Source organism: Papio anubis, chromosome 6 (genome assembly GCF_008728515.1).
Source record: "Papio anubis isolate 15944 chromosome 6, Panubis1.0, whole genome shotgun sequence".
Lineage (NCBI taxonomy): Eukaryota > Metazoa > Chordata > Mammalia > Primates > Cercopithecidae > Papio > Papio anubis.
Window position 1 is genome coordinate 94,179,973 of NC_044981.1, and position 21,618 is coordinate 94,201,590.

Genomic DNA, 21,618 nt, shown 5'->3' on the forward strand with positions numbered 1-21,618 from the left:
TCAGCTCAATGGTAATTTCTTCTAGAAAGGTTTCCCAATGCAGATCATCCTCCAACTAAGGACAAGCCTGTGACAATGCTAGCATATATTTGGGCTTACTGTATACCTGTTCACCCTGTCTTTTATTAATGTAATAGTATCTTGTTCTTTACTAGGCATGTATTTAATGCTCTGCATCTAATGAAATTCAACAAATACATGCCACTGACTCCACACATAGCTTACTTAGTGAATTTTCTTTGCTAAATTAATAAGACATTTGTTATTTCTCTGATGAAGTCATTTTTCATTGTAATCCTAAACACATCTAAAGAAAGAAAAAGATCTCATGAAATAAATTAAGAAACCAAGCTGAACTGTATTTTACTATCTTATAAGCCTAAAAATTTTGAACGACCACTGATGCAAGGAGGGACCACATCAGCATCCCAGAATTTACCTACCAGCATACAAGACAATTCTGACCCTGCCACCGTTCTATTCTCCTGAGGTCTCATTCTTACTGAGTCATCAGGCCTGCTGCATGCCTGGCTATGGCTAACCACTTAAGAACACATCACCTAGCTATCAACAACATATCATTTTACATGTCAAAATTATTTTGAGGATTGTCTGTCTCAATGCTGCTCTCCACTACAGTATAAAATTGAGAGTAGGCCTGTATAAACTATTTGCTTAAAGCAGTTGATTATGTATTGATTCCACAAACTTTCACTTAAATGTTTCTAAATGTAATTTGAATAACAAATTGTGATTTATAAATTCAGAACAACTAAGACTTCAAACTAAGCTTGTTCATAGTAAAAAGACAAAAAATCCATTTTCCTGCAGAAGACATTTATTTAAGTTTATATACTTAAGATATACTATTAAGTTTGTATTTTATCATGGATTATAATGTTGTATATGTTAGTTACTATGCTATATCTCCTTACCAACTACAAATTAGAAATAATAAGTAGTAAAGAAAATCCTTGTTTTAGATAAATAGCCAAGCTATCAGAATAACTACAATTCTATGCTTTTATATATCTTATGATTTTAACTTCCACATCAAGGCCACAAGACCTGAGTTCAAATCCTGACTCTATGGCTTGTGCCAGTAGGCAATTTATTAATCTTTTAAGATCTTAATTTAATTATGTGTAAAGATGAGAATACCACCAACCCTATTCAGACTAGTATAAAGAAATAATAATGCAAAATGTCTAGGACAGCCAACGGAATATATTCAGTAGGTTTTCCCAAACTTTGGGACTAAAAATCCAGGTCTCCAAAATACTCAAAAGCTTTATTCACTATGCATACGGACTTGTCTAAGTCTTGTAAAATGGCATAAATATACTATACTTACTAATGTAAATTATGTAAAGGCACATAAACCGTAACTGTATTGCATCATCAACTGGTCTCTGTGAGGTTAATATGCTATAATACAATCCATTATTTTGTCATACTAATTTTTGTTTATTTTAGAATTTTGTAGGGTTCAGAAAAACGGGTTAAAGTGGTCCTGGATAATTTGTAGCCCTTTTAAAACAAAATAACATCTCCCAGAAAACTAAAATTGTTATTTTCTTTTTCTTTTCATGTATGTCCTTAGAGCAAGCAGAGGCATTTGAAATCAAGTACTGCTCCTTCTTCAAAACAGAGTCTAGAATATGAGAATATACTGCCAGTGAATATGTGGAACGTTTAAAGACAGACCAGTCTCCTACATCTTGCCTTCTCATTCTGTTTGCTCTCATCCACCAACATCATTAGGTGCAAGGTGAAAGGTGTGTATCAAAGGAAGAAGGAGGGGACATAACACTTTGCTTAAGTGACAATGGAGGTGTTTACAGATTGATATAAATACCAGTGCTGTAGCTTCTGTTTGTTTTCAAAGAAACCAGCTGATTATTTTGCCAGTTCTCCTTTTTCTGATTTACTTAGTGCCCATGTCGGACTCTGATATAGATCCCAAGAATGAGGAGATAATAACAGAAGTGAGTGAAGTATAGGTAGAAAGCAATGAGTTGGGAAGCATTAAAAGTAAACACTGCCTGGGTAAGATTTTCTCAATTTCACATTTGCCATTTATATCACTAAAATAACAGCATCTTTAATTTTAAGTCAACCATAGATCAATGAAAACTCAATTTTATAGTTTTTTTCTACATATTCAATGTCAGAAAAATTGTGTAGTGTTTATGACATTTTACCAGATGGGCTAATAAAAAAATTTAATAGGAAGTAACAGAGGGTACAACCTAAATTTTATTTAATACATTCATACAATGATTTTACATCCGTATTTAAGTAACTGAGGAAAAATCAGAGCTTATGCTATCTAGACTTAGGTACATATGTATAAATTTCCACTCTTGAGATATGAAATCTTCTTAATCCTCATAAATCACACTTAAAAAATTTAGTCATATCTATCAATCTGAGACAAATTCAAGAAAACTGTAGACTATTTAATAATTCTCTGACACTTAGATCACATTACTATATAACATTTCAAAAACATCTCATGGGATATATTTCAAGCCACCACAGATATAAGATGCCTAGCAAGTTGATATTTTTTGGTTTTTACCCTATTTTTCTTCTCAAAGGCTCATTTAATAATTACATTTAATATTTATGTGTGCTATATTTCTTATTAATCAGAAATTTTTAAATGGGGCATTTAAATCTTCCTTGCTCAGAGGATTTCAGTTTATAGTACACAGGCCCATAAAATAGTAAATGTGCCAATAAAAAGCAGGCATGGCATAATTTCAGAATGAACAGTCCTACCCAAGAAAAGATAGCTAACAATTTTATACCCACACAAATGGGGAGTCATTTCACCACATACCAATGAAAACACAGGCTAGTATCATCTGGCATTCTGGGACAATAATTCTTTCATTTTACAAATAACAAATCTGGAAATCTGAGACAATGTCTTCACCTAGATTACCAAGCTTATCGCTGGCAGGGCTAGAACTAGAATCAAAGTCTTTTTTCCACCATGCCAGGTCACCTGCTAAAGTCTAGCTAAATATTCTGCCCAAAATTGAGAACAATGCCATCTTAGTTCATTCGTTGTTGCTATAACAAAATACCTGAGGTTGGGTAGCTCATAAAGAAAAAGAGTTTATTTAGCTCACAGGTATGCAGGCTGGGAATTTCAAGGGGCATGGCACTGTCATCTGCTCGGCTTCTGGTAAGGGCTTTCCTGCTGTGTCTTAACATGGCAGAAGATCAAAGGGGAAGCAGACGGTGCAAAGAGGTCAAACACAAAGGGCATTCTCACTTTACAACAACCTGCTCTCTTGGGAACCAAACCATTCCCACTAGAACTAATGCAGTCTCCCAAGTCACTGGTATATCATTTTGGAAAAGTAATTTGGTTATCTTTATTCATTTACTTAACACATATTTACTGAATGGCCAATCTTTACCAAGTACTATTCTAGATTCTGGAAACACAACAATGAAAAAGACCGACAAGTCTTCTACCATTATATCTTAATGTGAGAAGAATGAAAATAAGCAAGAATACAAGTATCATGTCAGACAGTGACAAGGATGTTAAAAAGGAAATAAAACTGAAGGAAACAAACTAGAAGGGGTGCTATATTTTATGAGTGTCCAGGAAGCCATCTCCAAAAAATATGCAAGTTGAACACTGAGCTGAAAAAATGGCAGCCATAATGAGCTAGACAAACATTTCGGATAGGCAAAAGAACAAAAGCCCTGAGCTGGGACCAGGTCAGAACATTCCAGGAATAGAAAGAAAGCCAGTATGTGTGGAGCAGAGGCAACAAATACATGACAGTGTGTACTACAGGGGCCCAGTCACATACTCTTTAACCTAGCAATACCACCTCTAGGACTCTATCCAATAGCAGTAATAGTAAATATGTGTAAAACCATGCACAGGCTGGTGGTGAAACCCCATCTCTACTAAAAATACAAAAATTAGCTGGGCATGGTGGCAGGCGCCTGTAATCCCAGATACTCAGGAGGCTGAGGCAGGAGAATCGCTTGAACGGGCCAGGTGGAGGTTGCAGTGAGCTGAAATCACGCCATTGCACTCCAGTCTGGGTGACAGAGTGAGACTCTGTCTCAAAAAAAAAGAAGAAGAAGAAAACAAAACTACACACAGAAGAATCTTAGTGCTAGGTAGTTTGTAAAAGGAAAACAACTGGAAAAACCAAATGTTGATGAACCAGTCTGTTGATCATTTGGAGAATGTTAAATAGATTATGGTATAACATATACTATTACAGTAAAAGAGTTAGATAATATATGCACTGACCTGGAAACATGTCCTAGAGACATTATGTGAAAAAGCAAGCAGACTAATATATATGACATGATTCCATTTCTTAATGAGACTCATTAACTATGGTATTATAAATTTTAACCCCTAAGTCTGGTCCAGGATAAATACCACTTTGCTTCCCCCTGCTGCAAGCAAATGTCCTCTTGCATACTATCCTCCTAACTTTCTCTAATTCGTTCCCTGCCAGTATTTTGGCTTACCTCAACCAACTGTTTCTTTCTTTTCCTGGGGACATGAATAGCATCACGAAAATTTTAAGAGCACAGAGAAGAACATTTCCTTATAATTTCAAAACACATTAGGTTTGAAATAACTTCACAATGACTGAATCAGCTCTAATGATTTCAGAGTAGTCAGATGGCATCATAAACTTGATTTAAAAATTTAAAAAACACATTATGAGTTATTAAAGAAAACTAAATATTCAGTTGGCCACTATAATAGCAAAGATGAAAATTATGAATTATTCTTACCTCTACTTTTGTTCGATAGAGAACAAGTCGTTTAAGGCTGCATAACTTGGCAATGTGGTTGAAAGCTTGAGGTGGTAGCTTATCACAGGAGGAGAGATTTAAGGCTTGTAGATTTGGACACATCTCAGAAATAACTTCTAAGCAAGTTTCATTAAGAAAGTGGCTGCAAGACAATTCAAGGCGTACTAATTCAGATCCACAAACCTTCAGAAACCTGCAAGAACAACATTCCATGTGAATTTTATAAAACTAAAAGACATTTTTGCAAGAACTTTGCAATTTTAGCAACTCTAAGCAGATACATTTAAAAGGATAGATTTCTATTAGGGAAAATGTAAAATTTGTTTTGCTTAAATTCTTATTCACTGCATGCTGAAATATGAATGGTTAGGCTAAAAAAATCAACTTGAGAGGATAAAATGAATTCACATCATATAAAAAGTCAGCTAATGCTAAGTGGAAAATTAAGAAGTAGAAGATGTATTTTCCCTACTTACCTGTAATTCACATCTGAGTTGGTAAAGCCAAAAAAAAAAAAAAATCAAAACATAACAAAACTCTAAACTCTTGGGAGATATTTCCCCCTCAACAGTACCTATCCAGTACTGGATAATATATTTTGAACACTGCACATGAAAGTGACAACTTTAATTAAGTAACCTCAAAACAAATCAGACTAGGCTCCTCTCAACTCAGAAAATGTCTATGTGGGTTTAACTAGAGCACTGTTACGGTCCTTGCAACTGTTACTCTTTAGCAGCTAGACTGCTTGATGTTGAAAATATTCAATTGCAGCTTCACATAAAATACATAGAAATAATCCAAGATGAAGGTCACAAAATGCTTTATCAGAGTAATTATCACAATATTTATCTCAGTTATATTATAGCTGGGGGAAAAATAGTCCTGTCCATGATCATCCCCTGAAAACAATCTAAAAGTAAACATGAATCTAGGAGTATTTGAATCCATGAAACTTTATCAACTAAGCAAACTGAACCCTCTTAACAGTGCACCAATTATGACTGTCCAGGTCTCTTGACATAATCTTCCCACCAGTGTCACATCAGTAATATACTGTTAGTCAATTTATGCCACGTCTTTTATTCCTAAATGATTTAATGAGCTTATAAGTACACATACAAAATAAAATTGACTAAATCAGATTCGTTGTGTAAATAAATCAAGTAACACTGGTTAAAAGATGTGGTTTTTTGCATTGTTCTACTAGTTCCTAGCAGAGACCTTGGAAAAGGCATTTACCCAAATCTTAGCATTTCCTCAGCTGTAAATGCAGACTTAAAGTATGTAACAACATTCACCACACTGCCTAGTGGAATTGAAGCTGAAATACTATGCAAATGCAGTTTTTAAAGGTCAAAGCACCCCATAAACATTAAGTATAAGTTAAATCTTGGCCAATTCACATTTAAACAATAAAAAAATTCAGTTGCTGCAAATTTAAATATTGTAAATAACCCAGTAGCCCACACATCTTATTTACACCTGAACACCCGTTTATTCTAAATTCAAACTTGTATTATTTAATTTGTGACATTTCATACAACTGCACACTCCTTCCTTAAAACTCTGACACTCCTCACGTTAACTGCCTCTTTTGGATCTCCTCCAACTCCTCTCACTGCTGCTTCCTTTGCTAGTTGTATTAGCTAAACTGCAGTTCGCATGAAGCACATTCATTCATTCATTCATTCAACAAATATGCACTGAGCTTCTACTATCATCCAGGTAACAGTTTAGGCACTGGGGAGATAACAGTGGACAAAACAAAATCCCTGCTCTCATGAAGCTTACTAATGTTTTGAAGAGAGAAGGAGAAGATAACCAAATGCATAAAGTAGGTCGCAAATTCGCGAAAAGTGCCCAGGAGAAAATAAAAGCAGGGAAGCGCAACAGAAAGTGTCAAGGATGGACAGAGTAGTCAGAAAAGCTTCAGAGATGTGAAAAGCTTCAGAGTAAAACCCTGAAGGAAGCGAGAGGGTGACAAAGCAGGTATCTGGAGGAGGAGCATTCTAGGCAAAGGGAAGGGCAGTCCAGGGCAGGATAACAAGCAGAGTGAAGAACAGTGAGATAGGGGATATAGGAGGCACAAAATGATGGAGAGATGAGTAGATCAGAGATGAGGGACCGTTCACACAGTGTGTGTCACTATAAAGACTCTGGCTTTATACCAGAAAGCAAACTGTTAGCAGACAATAGGAAACTTCCCAAGTTGATTTCATGAATGATAGAATTTGAAAGCACAATGAGATAAAGTCTATACCTATACTACCTTTCTTTCTTTCTCTTTATCAAGAATCCTGTATTGCATATTTTTACTCTGAGCAGATTATTTGATTAATACCCTCATATTATCTCTACTTAAATTTTCAAAATGTATACTACCTACCTTTTCATATCTACATCCCAAGAGGGCAGAGACAGTAACAGACTCAATTAGCTGCACACAGCTCTTACTTCTTTCCTTAATGTTCCTCATGCAGGTTTTATTTTAATGCATAATTACATATATGTATTTATTCATCTCAACTGTGCCACTGATCATTTGAAAGGAGAACTCAGCTTGTTTATTTCCTGCAGTCAGTTCATTCTACATTGTGCTCATAAAGTATTTTCTTATACTGAAGATTTTATGAGAGGACCTAAGTTCATATAAACAATCCCAGACTAGTCTCCTGCTATGAGAAAAGGAATCTCTGTAGAGAAAAATAAATTGCTTATCATTATGAGGTGAATTAATTTGTCCAGAATAATACAAGTACATAAGAAGTAATTTACTAAATGGTAACTTGCACCCTAAAATAATTAAGATCACATGAATGAACGATTTGAGTCTACTTATCACAATATAAAAGGTAATAGTCCTCAGAAATTGCCTGAAGTATAAAAAGAGAAGAATTAGATATAAAATATCTATGACTTCTGAATTCCTAATCTCATGGTTTTTAGCTGACCCTCACTAAGTTTTCTAAAACAGTAAATTCAAGATAATCTTAATCCCAAATAACTTGGAACATTATTTAACATAGCTGATCCAAAATAAAGCCATTAAAAACAAAACTTCTACTTAACTGTATAGGGGTAGTATCCAACAATGATAGAAAGAAGGGAAGACCGGGTGCAGTGGCTCACGCCTGTAATCCCAGCACTTTGGGAGGCCGAGACAGGCGGATCATGAGGTCAGGAGATCGAGACCATCCTGGCTAACACGGTGAAACCCTGTCTCTAACTAAAAATACAAAAAAAAAAAAAAAATTAGCCGGGCACGGTGGCGGGCGCCTGTAATCCCAGCTACACAGGAGGCTGAGGCAGGAGAATGGCGTGAACCCAGGAAGCGGAGCTTGCAGTGAGTGGAGATCGCGCCACTGCATTCCAGCCTGGGCGACAGGGCCAGACTCCGTCTCAAAAAAAAAAAAAAGAAAGAAGGGAAAAGAACATCTTAAAATGGTCCCTACTTTCTAGAGTTGACAATCTAAGACACAACTGTATAAAATATAGGCAGGCAACTGAATAAATATATTAGTGGAAAATAAGCTCTTCATACCATAAAACTTTAGCTCTATGTCAAAATACCTAATAAAGTTCTCAAATCTAGAAAGCATCCAAGAATGTTTCCTAAAGGAGTGAATATAAACTACTGAGAACAAGTAAGAGGGATTTAGAGTAAAAACCCACACATAACTGAGGGGGAGACAAGGCTGTTCAGCAACTATTTGAAGAAAAATGGTAGGGAACAAATGAACCTAAGGCTTTTTGAACAGAATGATACAATTAAGTTCTAAAGCACAAACAGGCAGGCAGGCAAAGGAACATCTAAGACTTCAGGGAACCATATTAGAAAAGCGGAATTATAATAGATGTGATTTTAATGAGTAATGATATGCATGAACAGTACTCAAAGTAGCAAATCACAAATCTGTAGCTAGATTAAGATTTTAATAACTGATTAAAAGTTTTAAGTTCTCTTTATTCCAATGTAACCTATTTCTCTGCTATGATGAATAATAAAAATTCCTAAAAAGTTATTGAAAATCCAGTTAAACAGTTCTGACTTGTGAGATAAGGTTTTTAAGCAACAAAAATAAACTGCATCAAACTTTTTCCCAAAGATTTGTTCAAAAAACAGCTCATCAACATTGGTCTCTAGTTTTTAAATGTGCTTTTCTTCTTTAAAATATTACAAATAAGTCTTCTTCATAGTAATGAGCATAAATAGACCATACTTATTCATAGATTACTCATTAATAATCAAGCCATGCATATTTATTGTTTATTCTGGGAATGCTGCCTACAAGCCATAGTAACTATCAATTCAGCAGTCAAGTCATGGGGGCCAACAGTAATCAGTAGGGAAAACTCCAACACGCCCCGCCCAAGAAAAGGTTCTCTCTCCCTCTTGCTTCAACTTTTTCTTTTCTTAATGGAAATAGTGACTACACTTAAAGGAATGCCATCAAGATTTATGATTTTACTGGCTGAAATACTACAGTAAAATATAAGAACTTAAATCTATATATGGCTTGTTCTGATTATTCAAACTGCTCTACGGCAACTACCCTGGATGAATTGAAAATGGACGATAAATTGTGGGTTAGAAGTAGATAGAAACTCTAACTTTGCAAAAGATCTTTATCCATTACTAGTATAAAAATTTTTTAAATGGCATGGCTAAGTTTTCTTCTTATAAGTGATGTTTCTTCTCATGTGCTAGAAGAAGCTACATAAAGAAACTTAAAAATTGATTAATATTAGCTTTATATTTTACTCATTATCACAGTCACATGCAGCACTTTGCCAGTGAAGCTGTACTTCAGCCATTCATGACCAATGTTTTCTTTAACGTCTACACTTAGTTACTACCCAGTTATTCTGTTTATAAAAATAAATAAGGGATATGCTTATATGCTTATCTTAATATCTTTATCTTCTCTGTAGCCTGAAGGCAGGAACTATATTATATATCTCATATGTCTCTGCATACGATCAACACCCACTGAAACTCCTTGCACACAAAGGGTGAAAACAAACATTTAATAAATTCTTAATAATGGAAAACATTGGGAAAGAGCTATGAGGGTGATTAAAATGCCCCAAAGGTCTATATAATGTAAAATAATGCTTACTGACACCACTTGTTCTATCTGTTCTCATATTCAGTTAGTCTTGGTTTATGATAATGTATGCTCTAAATATTCACAGTCTTCATTAGCTTCAGTTCTTTCTTAGTCCTATTAGCAGAGAAAAGAATTTGAAATGTGTGTGTTTGGTGCAAGGGGAAGTAGAAAGGACTAAACTCTGTTTCACTGGACAGCTGCCAAATATCTAGCAATGAACCTCTTCCCCTGGCTCAATTTCTGGCAGAAAAGAAACTCAGCGCATCCACGGTTTCAACACTTGCTACTGGCCATTACTGCTTGGTTTATTTTTCACTCTGATGCATAAACTATCAAGGTCAGTATTTGGAACACATTGTTACTATTTCAAACATCATTACTTCATTTAAATCTAACAATATCAAATCTTTATTTCTGGAACTGCATCTTTATTTTTACAATCTGAGTTAAGAGGAAACAAGGCTCTACATACGAATTTCTAATTCATAAACCAGTGTTCTAGAATGTATTCACTGGGGATATGTGTAGGGATTGCTATAGTTCATTTTTCGTTTTTAAAAATAGAATACAAGAGTATTCATTAATTAAAAATAACAGAAAATTTCTCTAAAGTTTCTACTCCTTCATTATTTAACTTCATGAAAATGCTGGGATTATATGTAACATACCATGAGAAAAACCATGATCAAGGTTAGGAGAAAAACTCCTGTTTGTATCCTAAGAAAAATGACTGTGGCATTACTAAATGAACATGCACTTGTGCAAGCTTTCAAATGCTTAACAGGTGACATTTAATAGTAAGGAAACGAAATGCTTAAATAGAAAGGAGCAGAAACACCTGGGCAGGTCTGCAAGTGTGGTCGCCTATTTAGCATGCAATTGCATTTTCAACATAATTAGTTTAAATGAGCTTCTAAATCTGGGTGATGTATTGCACATGTAATTAAGATTTAATTAAAAATGTTCTATAATAAATTGTTTTCCATTTCTGACAAATCACATTAGAGAGGTAGATTTTGATTTGGAAATAGTTTTTAAAATGTGTTAATCATCTGTGCTGAAAATATGAGAAAGAAGAAACAGGAGCCCTGAAGTAAAGGGTATAGTTTCCCTTCATATTCATATAAAATTTAGCTGAAGAGGATAGTAAAACACTCATTTTTTATAAGCAGCAGCATTCTAAACATGACACTCAAAATTTATTTCCTTTTTATTTTTGTAAGGTACACGTTACATAATTTCAAACTTTTATTATGAAAACCACTACATAAGTATAGCCTGCTGCTGGGGAAAAAAACAAAAAACAAAAAAAACTTCATCAAGCCTTTGTACTAACCTGCTAAATCCTGCAACAGAGATGAAGCCTCTATTGCCAGTCCAAGATAAATTAAGCCACTGGACAAGAGTGCATCGAGACTGTAGAAATTCCAAAGAGGTGTCATCTAGTTTTGCCCAGTATGGTTGCAGATTGAGATGGATGTATTGTAGAGGATCACAGCAATGCTGGCTCAGTAGTTTGCAAGTCTGTGCTAATCTACACAGGTCTGGTAGTGTAAGATGATTCAGAATCAGTTGAATAAGCTAAATAAGACAGAGAAACCAAGATCATCAAGAATGAAAAGCAGTATCATTTTATGAAACATATAACATGATCTAATAAGGAATAAAATGTCATACATTTTATAACAATATTTTCATATAGTAAATAAAAACATTCAACGGAATTATCCAAAGAGAAGAAATCATGCATGCATTTGACTATAGTACCTTTCGAGACTGTTCAAAGTATACTCAGCACATATTGCCTACTCATTTTCTTAGGTGCAAAGATACATTTTGGTAATCTATTGAATAATACAATTTGTCATACTCAACATCACTGAACAGCTACTACGTGCCAGACACTGGGGACAGAAAAGAAAGAGTGCCCATTCTCAGAGTGCTTACAGTCCAGTGGGGATTGGTAAGGACAATGATACATTTTAATAGCTTTGACAGAAAGAAACACAGAATGCTACTAAAGCCTAGCAGGCCTAGCTCCAAAGTGAAAGTGTACCTGTGCCAGGAACACTCAGCTTTTTTTTTTTTTTATGTATATATACTGTTAAGCTCTGGGGTACATGTACAGAATGTGCAGGTTTGTTACATAGGTATACACGTGCCACGGTGGTTTGCTGCACCCATCAACCCGTCACCTACAGTAGGTATTTCTCCTAATGTTATCCCTCCCCTAGCCCCCTTCCCCCTCAACAGGCCCCAGTGTGTGATGTTCCCCTCCCTGTGTCCAGGTGTTCTCATTGTTCACCTCCCACTTATGAGTGAGAACATGCAGTGCTTGGTTTTCTGTTCCTGTGTTAGTTTGCTGAGAATGATGGTTTCCAGCTTCATCCATGTCACTGCAAAGGACATGAACTCATCCTTCTTTATGGCTGCATAGTATTCCATGGTGTATATGTGCCACATTTTCTTTATCCAGTCTATCAATGATGGACATTTGGGTTGGTTCCAAGTCTTTGCTATTGTGAACAGTGCTGCAATAAATATACATGTGTATGTGTCCTTATAGTAGAATGATTCATAATCCTTGGGGTATATACCCAGTAATGGTATTTCTAGTTCTAGATCCTTGAGAAATTGCCACACTGTCTTCCACAATGGTTGACTAATTTACATTCCCACCAACAGTGTAAAGGCGTTCCTATTTCTCCACATCCTCTCCAGCATCTGTTGTTTCCTGACCTTTTAATGATCACCATTCTAACTAGCATGAGATGGTATCTCATTGTGATTTTGATTTGCATTTCTCTAATGACCAGTGATGATTAACATTTTTTCTTATGTTTGTTGGCTGCATAAATGTCTTCTTTTGAGCAGTGTCTGTTCATATTCCTTGCCCACTTTTCGATGGGGTTGTTTTTCTCTTGAAATTTGTTTAACTTCTTGTAGATTCTAGATATTAGCCCTTTGTCAGATGGATAGATTGCAAAAATTTTCTCCCATTCTGTAGGTTGCCTGATCACTCTGATGATAGTTTCTTATGCTGGAACATTCAGCTTTAACAAGTCAGGGGCAAACCAGGTGAAAAGAGAGTCTAGTGGTAAAGACTGTGTTATGAAAGCCTCACAGAGGAGCTTGGGTTTATCCTGAAAGCAATGAGTCGTCCTGAAGGGTTTTAAACTAGAGTGACATGTTCACATTTGTGTTTCAGAAAGAACATTGCGGGGGTGCTACTGGAAGCAAAGAGGCAGGAAGAGAAACCAGCCATGGGGCTAATACAGAATTCTAGGAAATAGGAAATAAGGGGTCTGCTTAAGGTAGCTGGCAGTGATGATGGAGTAGCAAACAGATACAAGAATTATTAAGAAGGCAGAATTCAAAACATTGCTTTCTCTAATTAAAATTACCTTATCGAATTACTGCAAGATTTATTTTTTCTTAACAGTTGGGGGCTTCTAGTTTCAAAGAACTACTGCTTAAATAGCCTATTCTGAACTAAAAACTATAAAGAAAAAGACACTAAATATTTGCTAAATGTTAAACAACTTATTTAGATGAGAGAGGGGTTTTTTTAATTTAATGTATTTATCTAGCTAAATTTTTTGTTTTGCAATTAACCTAAATGCTCTTCTTCAATTTATTTTGTTATCTAGGCTCAGTATTAATTTCAGGTCAGAATTTCACTGTTTTAAGTCAAAATATCACAAAACACAGAGTAACAACAATAGGATCTTTAAAATAAGTTTAAAGAGAATGTAGCCAGAATCTCCTTACTCCTGATGTTTCTTAGTAATTTTCTACCCAGTGACTCTCCAACCTGCTCCCTGGCTATTAATTCCCACTTGCCCATGCTGTTGAACCCAATCTCCCTCTCACACTGCAAAATCCCACTGTAGTGGTCCCTATACCTAGCACGATTGAGTAATTTTTCTTTAACAAATCTCATCATCCAGACACACCTGTTGATGTATAAAATATTACACGAACAAAAATCAACAATTTCAAGTAAAAAGTAAACCCAAACATTGAAGAAAGGTCTAAAATGAGAAGTTTCTGCCTCTCTACACTCAGTTCTAACCATCCCTCTCCCCAAAGATAAGCATTGTTAAGTTTTTCTGATCTCTTCCAAATAAATGTATATGAAATTGTGTTCTTGAATTTGCACTAAAACAATGATACTATATACACCATTCTGCAACTTGCTTTTCTCATTTAATGATATATCTTGTAGATCTTTCCATATCTGCACATACAGACCCACCTCCTTCCATTTCATAGAAGTGACATAATTCAACTAGTTTCTCATTGATGCATTTCCTGCTTTTTTTCCTATTGCATATAATACTGCAATATCATTGTGTGTATGTATTATGCATGTATGTTCATCTTGGCAAACTCTGAAAATATATCCTTATAGTAAATTACATGCATTTAAAAGTTTTGATGGAAGTGGAAAATTGCCATTCAGAATGTTCACATCAATTTATATATCCACAAAAATTGTATGAAAGTACCCTTTTGTGGCCGGGGGCAGTGGCTCACGCCTGTAATCCTAGCACTTTGGGAGGCCGAGATGGGCAGATCACGAGGTCAGGAGATCAAAACCATCCTGGCTAACACAGTGAAACCCCATCTCTACTAAAAATACAAAAAAAATTAACCAGGCATGGTGGCAGGTGCCTTTGGTCCCAGCTACACAGGAGGCTGAGGCAGGAGAATGGCGTGAACCCAGGAGTTGGAGCTTGCAGTGAGCCAAGATTGCGCCACTGCACTCCAGCCTGGGTGACAGAGCAAGACTCTGTCTCAAAAAAAAAAAAAAAAAAAAAAGTACCCTTTTGCTTCTATCCTAGACAACACTGGTATCAAAACTTTTTTATTCCAAAAGGCAAAAAAGGAAGAAAAGATAAAAAACTGTTTTTATTTCTGTTTCTTTTTTTTTAATGACATAAATATAACAGCTTCCCAGAGGAGTTGTCAATACATTTCCCTCTATCCTCTTGGCCTGTTCCTGGACTCTATTCTGTTCCATTTATCTATATGTTATTTCTCCCATATCAACAGTCCTCCAAGTAAAATAACTAGGTTTTTTAAAGTTTATGTGTTGGAATGTCATGGATTGTTTGGCTGCAAATGAGAATCAGGACTAATACCCCTCTATCACTCTTTTCCAGAATTTTCCTGAGTATTTTCATATTTTTAGGCAAACTTTTCAATTTAAAAAAATTCTGCTAGCATTTCAATTGGGACTTCATTGAATACACTAAGGAAAACTGATATTTTTACTTTATTATATTTTTCTACTCTAGGGCATGTTCTAATTTTTTAGCAAAAGTAAATTATCTGTAAAGTCTAAAGTATCTGTGACTCCCCTTGACTAATTTGGCTGTATACTGGACCACCCTGAACACCACTGGCTGAAAGGATAAAATGCAAATCTCTTGGTGAAACCCAGACAGCCCTCTATGATGCAGCAGAATAGACTCCGCACTGCCAAAGACAGGGAGTCCCAATCACTGTCATCTACGTGCATGGAGCTGTGCACTGAGGCAGCCCTGAGCCTCCATCCAATTCCATCTCCTACAGTTTTCCCTATCAAATCCTATGTTTTGGCCACACTGAAATACTGGAGTTCCCAAACAAGTCACACAGTTTCACTTCTCATCTTTGTATCTTCTCTTCCCTTTGCCTAAAGTGTCCTCTGTCCTTCATTCAAATTCTATGGGTCAAGCATTTTATCAGGTCTGGAAAAAATTCAATAAACTGTTTAAGATGTATTTGCTGAAATTAAACTTCTATTTTACAGTTTTTGCAAGTGGGTAAGAATCAAAGCAGCGATTCACTCTACTCCAGATGAACTGCTCCCACTGCTGCCACAACAGACCCTCCTCAGAGCCCTGAGGAGCAACACTGTCAGTATCTCATGCTCCTCTCTCCCCACAAACCCAGCTTTTCCTTCATCTTTCCTCTCTCCTCCCAGTAAAGGCCAGTCTTGTCCAATCTGTGAAGCTTCCTTTCCGTCACATGAGGTCTGGGTGGGACCCTGGTCCCATGGCTTAAAGACCAAATTACCTTGGACACTTAAATTCATCTTTATGTGGCAACTTTAGCTACTTCACAGGACGTGCCATAGCATTTTAACTGTAATATGTTGGAGAGGCATTATAGCTACTATTACTCTAACACATTCAAGAGGCTATCTTATTGTTTCATGAAAGTTAAGCTATTTGTGTTATTTCCATGAAATCTGAAATACCCATCAATTTGGAAGAGGGATATCTCAGTTGGTTAAAATTTGAGTCTATAAAGTTTTCTTAAAAAGAAAACTGATTATACATTTTTAGCCACACAGTAGTTTTCAGTGGGAGACAGAAATGCTTGGCCCTACTCTCACCCCTAGGAATATTTCGAAACTGGTGGGGAGAGGTTTTGGTATCACATGATCCTGGAATGCTACTAGCATTTGACATCGGGAGCCTGGGATGCTAAATATACCTCAGAAACACCCCAGTAGGGACACACTGAAAACAAGACTTCAGACTAGACACATAAAAAAGTATTCATAATTCCAGGCCGGGCGCGGTGGCTCATGCCTGTAATCCCAGCACCCTGGGAAGCCGAGGCAGGCGGATCACGAGGTCAGGAGATCGAGACCATCCTGGCTAACATGGTGAAACCCCGTCTCTGCTAAAAATACAAAAATTAGCTGGGCATGGTTGCGGGTGCCTGTAGTCCCAGCTACTTGGGAGAGGAGGAGAAGCAGGAGAATGGTGTGAACCCAGGAGGCGGAGGTTGCAGTGAGCTGAGATTATGCCACTGCACTCCAGCCTGTGCGACAGAGTGAGACTCCATCTCAAAAAAAAAAAAAAAAAAAGTATTAATAATTCCAAGGTAAAAGCACTACCTGCCTAGACCAAAAATTACAGTTAGGAGAATACAGAATAGAGTTAGTATAGAAAAAAAAAAAATGACACTTAGAGAAACTATGGATTAAATTATGGATTAAATAGAATAAGCATTCATCTCACAATCTTAATATTCTTATTTTTAATAGCAAATCATCTTTAACATAACTAATACAAAGTTATGCATGTATTGCCCATACTTAAACTGTGTAATATGAATTAAAGTGGATTGTTACTTATTACTGATTTTTGTATTTGGTTATTATTAGCAATATGAAAATACATACTTAATAGTTTATCCAGAAACACTAAAGCCAAACCAAAACGAAAGCAGTGAAATTAGTTAAAACATGATTTTGTCTAGTTTTTCCAAAATCAAAATATACAACACATCAAATTACATATACCTTACCAATGCTCAATTACCAATGCTCAGTAAACATTAATATCTAAAGACTAAAAATCTATAGTGTTTTATCCAATACTGCTGCTAAATATTTTTGGCTTACCTCATAAGGTAGTTTATCAAAATATCCATTATTTGGCCCTTCCCTGAGGACAGCACTGCTAAACTTTTTGTTAAGATTGTCCATTCCACAACCATCCTTTTCTTCATAGGCATCATCATCTATATCATTCATGTCAATAAGTGAAGTCTTGAGAGAAAGCACTGGCTTGTCCTTCACACCATGTAGCACAACTGCATCTAATTCAGTGTAATAATCCAGAAGAGAACTATTTACTTCCAGTCGTATAAGATTTGTGGGAAAATTTATCTGCTTAATACAAGGTTTAAACTGGCGAGCTTGGGAAGCATTCAACTTCGTAGGTCTCTCTGACCAAAGAATCTCCCATCTGCCAAAAAAAGAAACTTCCCTATAATACAGTTTAGAATGAGATCTACTGGTCCCTTAAGGTTATAGCCCCATGCCCAATATGTCACAGTGTGAAACAAAGTCATCAAAATAAACAGAATCCAATATAAGTATTGTTCCCAAGATATAAAGACTTTAAAAAACCAAATGCCACAGACCTTATTACGTAATTTATTTTTATAAGTCCCCAAACAGTCCTTTTTTTATAGATTTCACATTGGTCAGTTTAAAAACCGGAACATGTAGTTAGAGGTAGCTGAACAACATTCCATTTTACAAGATAAGTAAACTCAAAGTAAGAATAAAACACATGAAGATGAAGCTCTCCTGTGTACATAGCTTAAACCAACCGCAAAAACTAAACTGATCATTTTGCTTCACAAAGGTCTCCTACTTCAGCCTTTCCATTTCTGTCACTAGCCTCATATAAACGCAAAATTTTCATATTATCTTTTTCTCTTTATTTTATCAAATCATGAAGTTTCATCAAATGTTTCAAGAAAGTGTTTCTTATATACGCCCTTCTCCTGAATTTCCATTTTTGCCATCTTTAAGTTATCCTTATATCCTTAGTATCTAGCAAATATCTAAACACATAAAAGGGGAATAACATTCTCCTATTTCTCCAAATGAACTCCTGCTTCCCAGCCAGATTAATCATTATTTTCCATGCAATAAACTTATTTCCACCTTTATGTCTTTGCTCATGTTATCTTCCTCCCCATGAAATGCCCAACCTACTATTATCTGCCTATCTATTCTTCAAGGCCTAACTTATATTCCATCTCCATATAAGTCTTCTTATAGAACTATTTTCCAAAATTAAAGATTCTTCATAATCATAGTATCATCAGGTACTTAATATACTTATATGTCAGTTAACTATTTCTCTAATATTGTTTCTAATAGAGAAGAGAAAATTAGAAACATTTAAAAAATACTTCAATTATCATCCTTCCTCTATTCTTAATTATTTACTGTGGCTAGTAAAATTTTTTAATAAAGATTTTACATCAAAGAATAAGAATATTTTTAAGTCTCTCAATATACACTACAAACTGCTTTCAAAAAAGCTTATGCCAATAGTACATAAGAATGATCACTGAAAGCATTAAAAATAATCTCTAGTTTGATTGTGAGCCATATCTCCTTATGATGTAATTTGTAATTCACTGATTACTAATAACACTTAATTTTTTTATATACTCATTAATTACATGAGATTTTTTCCACCAATAAATTGTTCGTTTATTTTCCTGGCCCAATGACCTACTGAGATCTAAGTAAAAACTGATAATGGCAAAGCATAGAGGAAACTGAGAAAAAAAAAAAAAAAGAATTTGAAATTCAAGGAAGAAATCAGAGCCAAAACTATAGAAGCCATCAACATATAGGTACTCCAACTGTTTTAGGCCCAAGAAGGGACCAAGAAAAGCATATAGCCACAATCTTGGAAGAATAGAGAGGGAAGTATGGCAATTTCCACCTCCAGGAATAAAAGCAAGCTCCAGAGGAATTCTAATAAACATATCACGAAGGGAATCAGGAACCACAGAACAGGGAACTTTAACAGTAGGGACTTTTATTGAAGTTTCTAGAATGTTTAAAATCCCATACTTGTTATTTTTGCTGATTCTCTCCTGAAATGTAGGAATAAAATCCATCAAACATAAATAGCCTGTGAGTACTTGTATTCAGAGGCAACAATAAAGTAGCAATGGAGAAATTAGTTACAATCTATAACCAATCTTGCAAGGCAGGGAAAGAGTTCCAAAGAATAGAGCAGGCTGTGGCAGGTTTAATGAGGAAAGAGAAGCAGGTGGGTATCTTCTTCCAGTGACAAGGCAGAAAAATAAACCTGGCGTGCCAACCTGAACCTAAGAAGTGTCCCTAGAGATTAGCTTGTAAAATCAAAGGTTCCTAACAAAGGAATTGATTTGAATAACTCTAATGTAAATATATGCAGTAAAACAGAGCTAGTCATATAGGTGCTGGGGAACAGAAGCTGAAATATCTAAAACAATACTGGTGAGAAAATTCAAATTTTGGTCTTACTCTTTCGTCACTACTGCAAATTGACACCAGACAATGCTGGAGGAACATCTCCAAGAAACAAGGACCCCTCAAGACCCTATGAAATAACCACCTATACTGGTTTACAGCACATGTGAACCAAACCAACCTTTTTGTTTAGTTTCAATGGGGAGTTTTGTGAGGCCTAAGAAAAACACTGAAAATATAATATAGAAATAACATCTGCCAAGTGCTTAGCAATAAATAAATATGCACACAATACAGGTCTTCATGTATAATTTGAAATGCATTATAATGTAAATCAAATTAAAAAATTATAAATATAAGTATAAAGATATTGATTAGAACATAAATATTCCATTTTAATAATGCATTAATCTACAAAACTCCTCTCTAGTTACCTTGCAGAACATGCAAAATAGACAGGGTTGAGATGATGCTTTAAACTGACTTCCTTAACATTTCTAGCATGTTTAAACTTATTAGGATTAATGTTATTTTAGCATCATTCTTGCTTCTGACTTCTATATAGCATGAAGATTATTTAGTTACACATATATCAGAAGCTGCAAAAATTATACTTAAAGTAGAATATCAGGATCGTACCTGTCTTTAGAAAGATTTAAAAATATGTCTAAATATTAAAAATTTGCAAGTAAATCATTAGTTTTTATATTTTACTTTTATTTTTCTTGATAATCGAAAAAGCAACAAGAAAAAAAGACAAAAATTATTTCTAGGTCTGTGGACACTTGAATTAATATTAACTATGAGACCAATACAAATAGATTTTCTGCTATCTGCATTAAAGTTTTTGTTTAAAATTCCCCAACAGAGCTAAAATGTATCATTTCAAAGTTAAAAAGAGAAAGGTATCTATCTTACCCAACAAGAGAATATTCAAATTTCTTTTTATTCTGGAAAACTAAAGCCAGAATAATAAAAACTAGTCAGTGACAACAAGAAAACAAACATAAACATACGCACATGTACACAGGGGTACACACACATACACACGCACAAACACACACACATTCTGGAGAAAGCCCAACTCTTTTAATTCTCTAGCCCCAGGGCAGAGTTGATATGATTAAACTCCTTTAGGTCATGGCCTCTGTAATATGTACATTTACATGTTTAGTATTATGCTCATACACTGTATTTATCTACTGGACAAATCTGACAAACTCTAATGTACTCTTTAAGTATTTTAAAGCTCGCGTATCACATGTGCAAATTTCAGCCTGGAATGTCTTTGAGACTAGGCTTACAGTCTGCATCTGGAGCATTCAATTCTGGGATGGTAACCAGCACAGCCCATTTAATGTTCTTTCTGTTGATTGTACTGAATGACTACTATGTGTCCAGTGCTCAGAAACAATAAACCATTCTCTCTATGACTGTTGACTTGCTGTTATACCACTGAGAAACATTCTCCAGGGCAACCAGGAAGCAGTGGGTAGATGAGAGGAAGAGAGATGTTTCATTAATGGAAATCAAAGAAAGCAAGTTTTCTAACCTGTATTGAGGCTTGAAGCCAGGCAGATGAGTACATAAAGCTTCCCTGCAACCAAAATTTATCCTAGCCAGTTAGTATATCTAGTAGCCAGCAAAGAAAGTTATCTTGCCAACCCTGTTCCATTTCACTAGCTGAAAGTAAAGGAATAGTATAGGAAAACAGAAATAAAAGTAAAAAGTATTCTGACAGGTGTATCTATTCACTCCCTGCCTCCCAGACCATTTCTAATTGGAAACTAATAAACTAGCATGTACTTAAAAAAAAAAAAAAAATTAACTAGTGAAGAGCTCAGTCAATTCTGAGTTAAATGACAAAATCATGTTTCTTGGCCCACAGAGTCGAAAGGACCAGGTCATGAC

The 21,618-nt window shown here is 35.5% G+C and overlaps 1 protein-coding gene across 4 annotated transcripts in view; it reads right to left on the minus strand.

The window, feature by feature from the left end:
• Positions 1 to 21,618, minus strand: part of FBXL4 (F-box and leucine rich repeat protein 4) — an 81,589-nt gene that overhangs the window by 27,186 nt on the left and 32,785 nt on the right. For all 4 annotated transcript variants that reach the window (XM_021937627.2, XM_003897938.5, XM_003897939.3 and 1 more), the window contains 3 exons: positions 17,341 to 17,686; positions 11,269 to 11,513; positions 4,798 to 5,011 (listed from right to left, as the gene is read on the minus strand). In XM_021937627.2, coding sequence (XP_021793319.1) covers positions 4,798 to 5,011; positions 11,269 to 11,513; positions 17,341 to 17,686 — 805 coding nt within the window. The remainder of the gene's footprint in view (positions 1 to 4,797; positions 5,012 to 11,268; positions 11,514 to 17,340; positions 17,687 to 21,618) is intronic.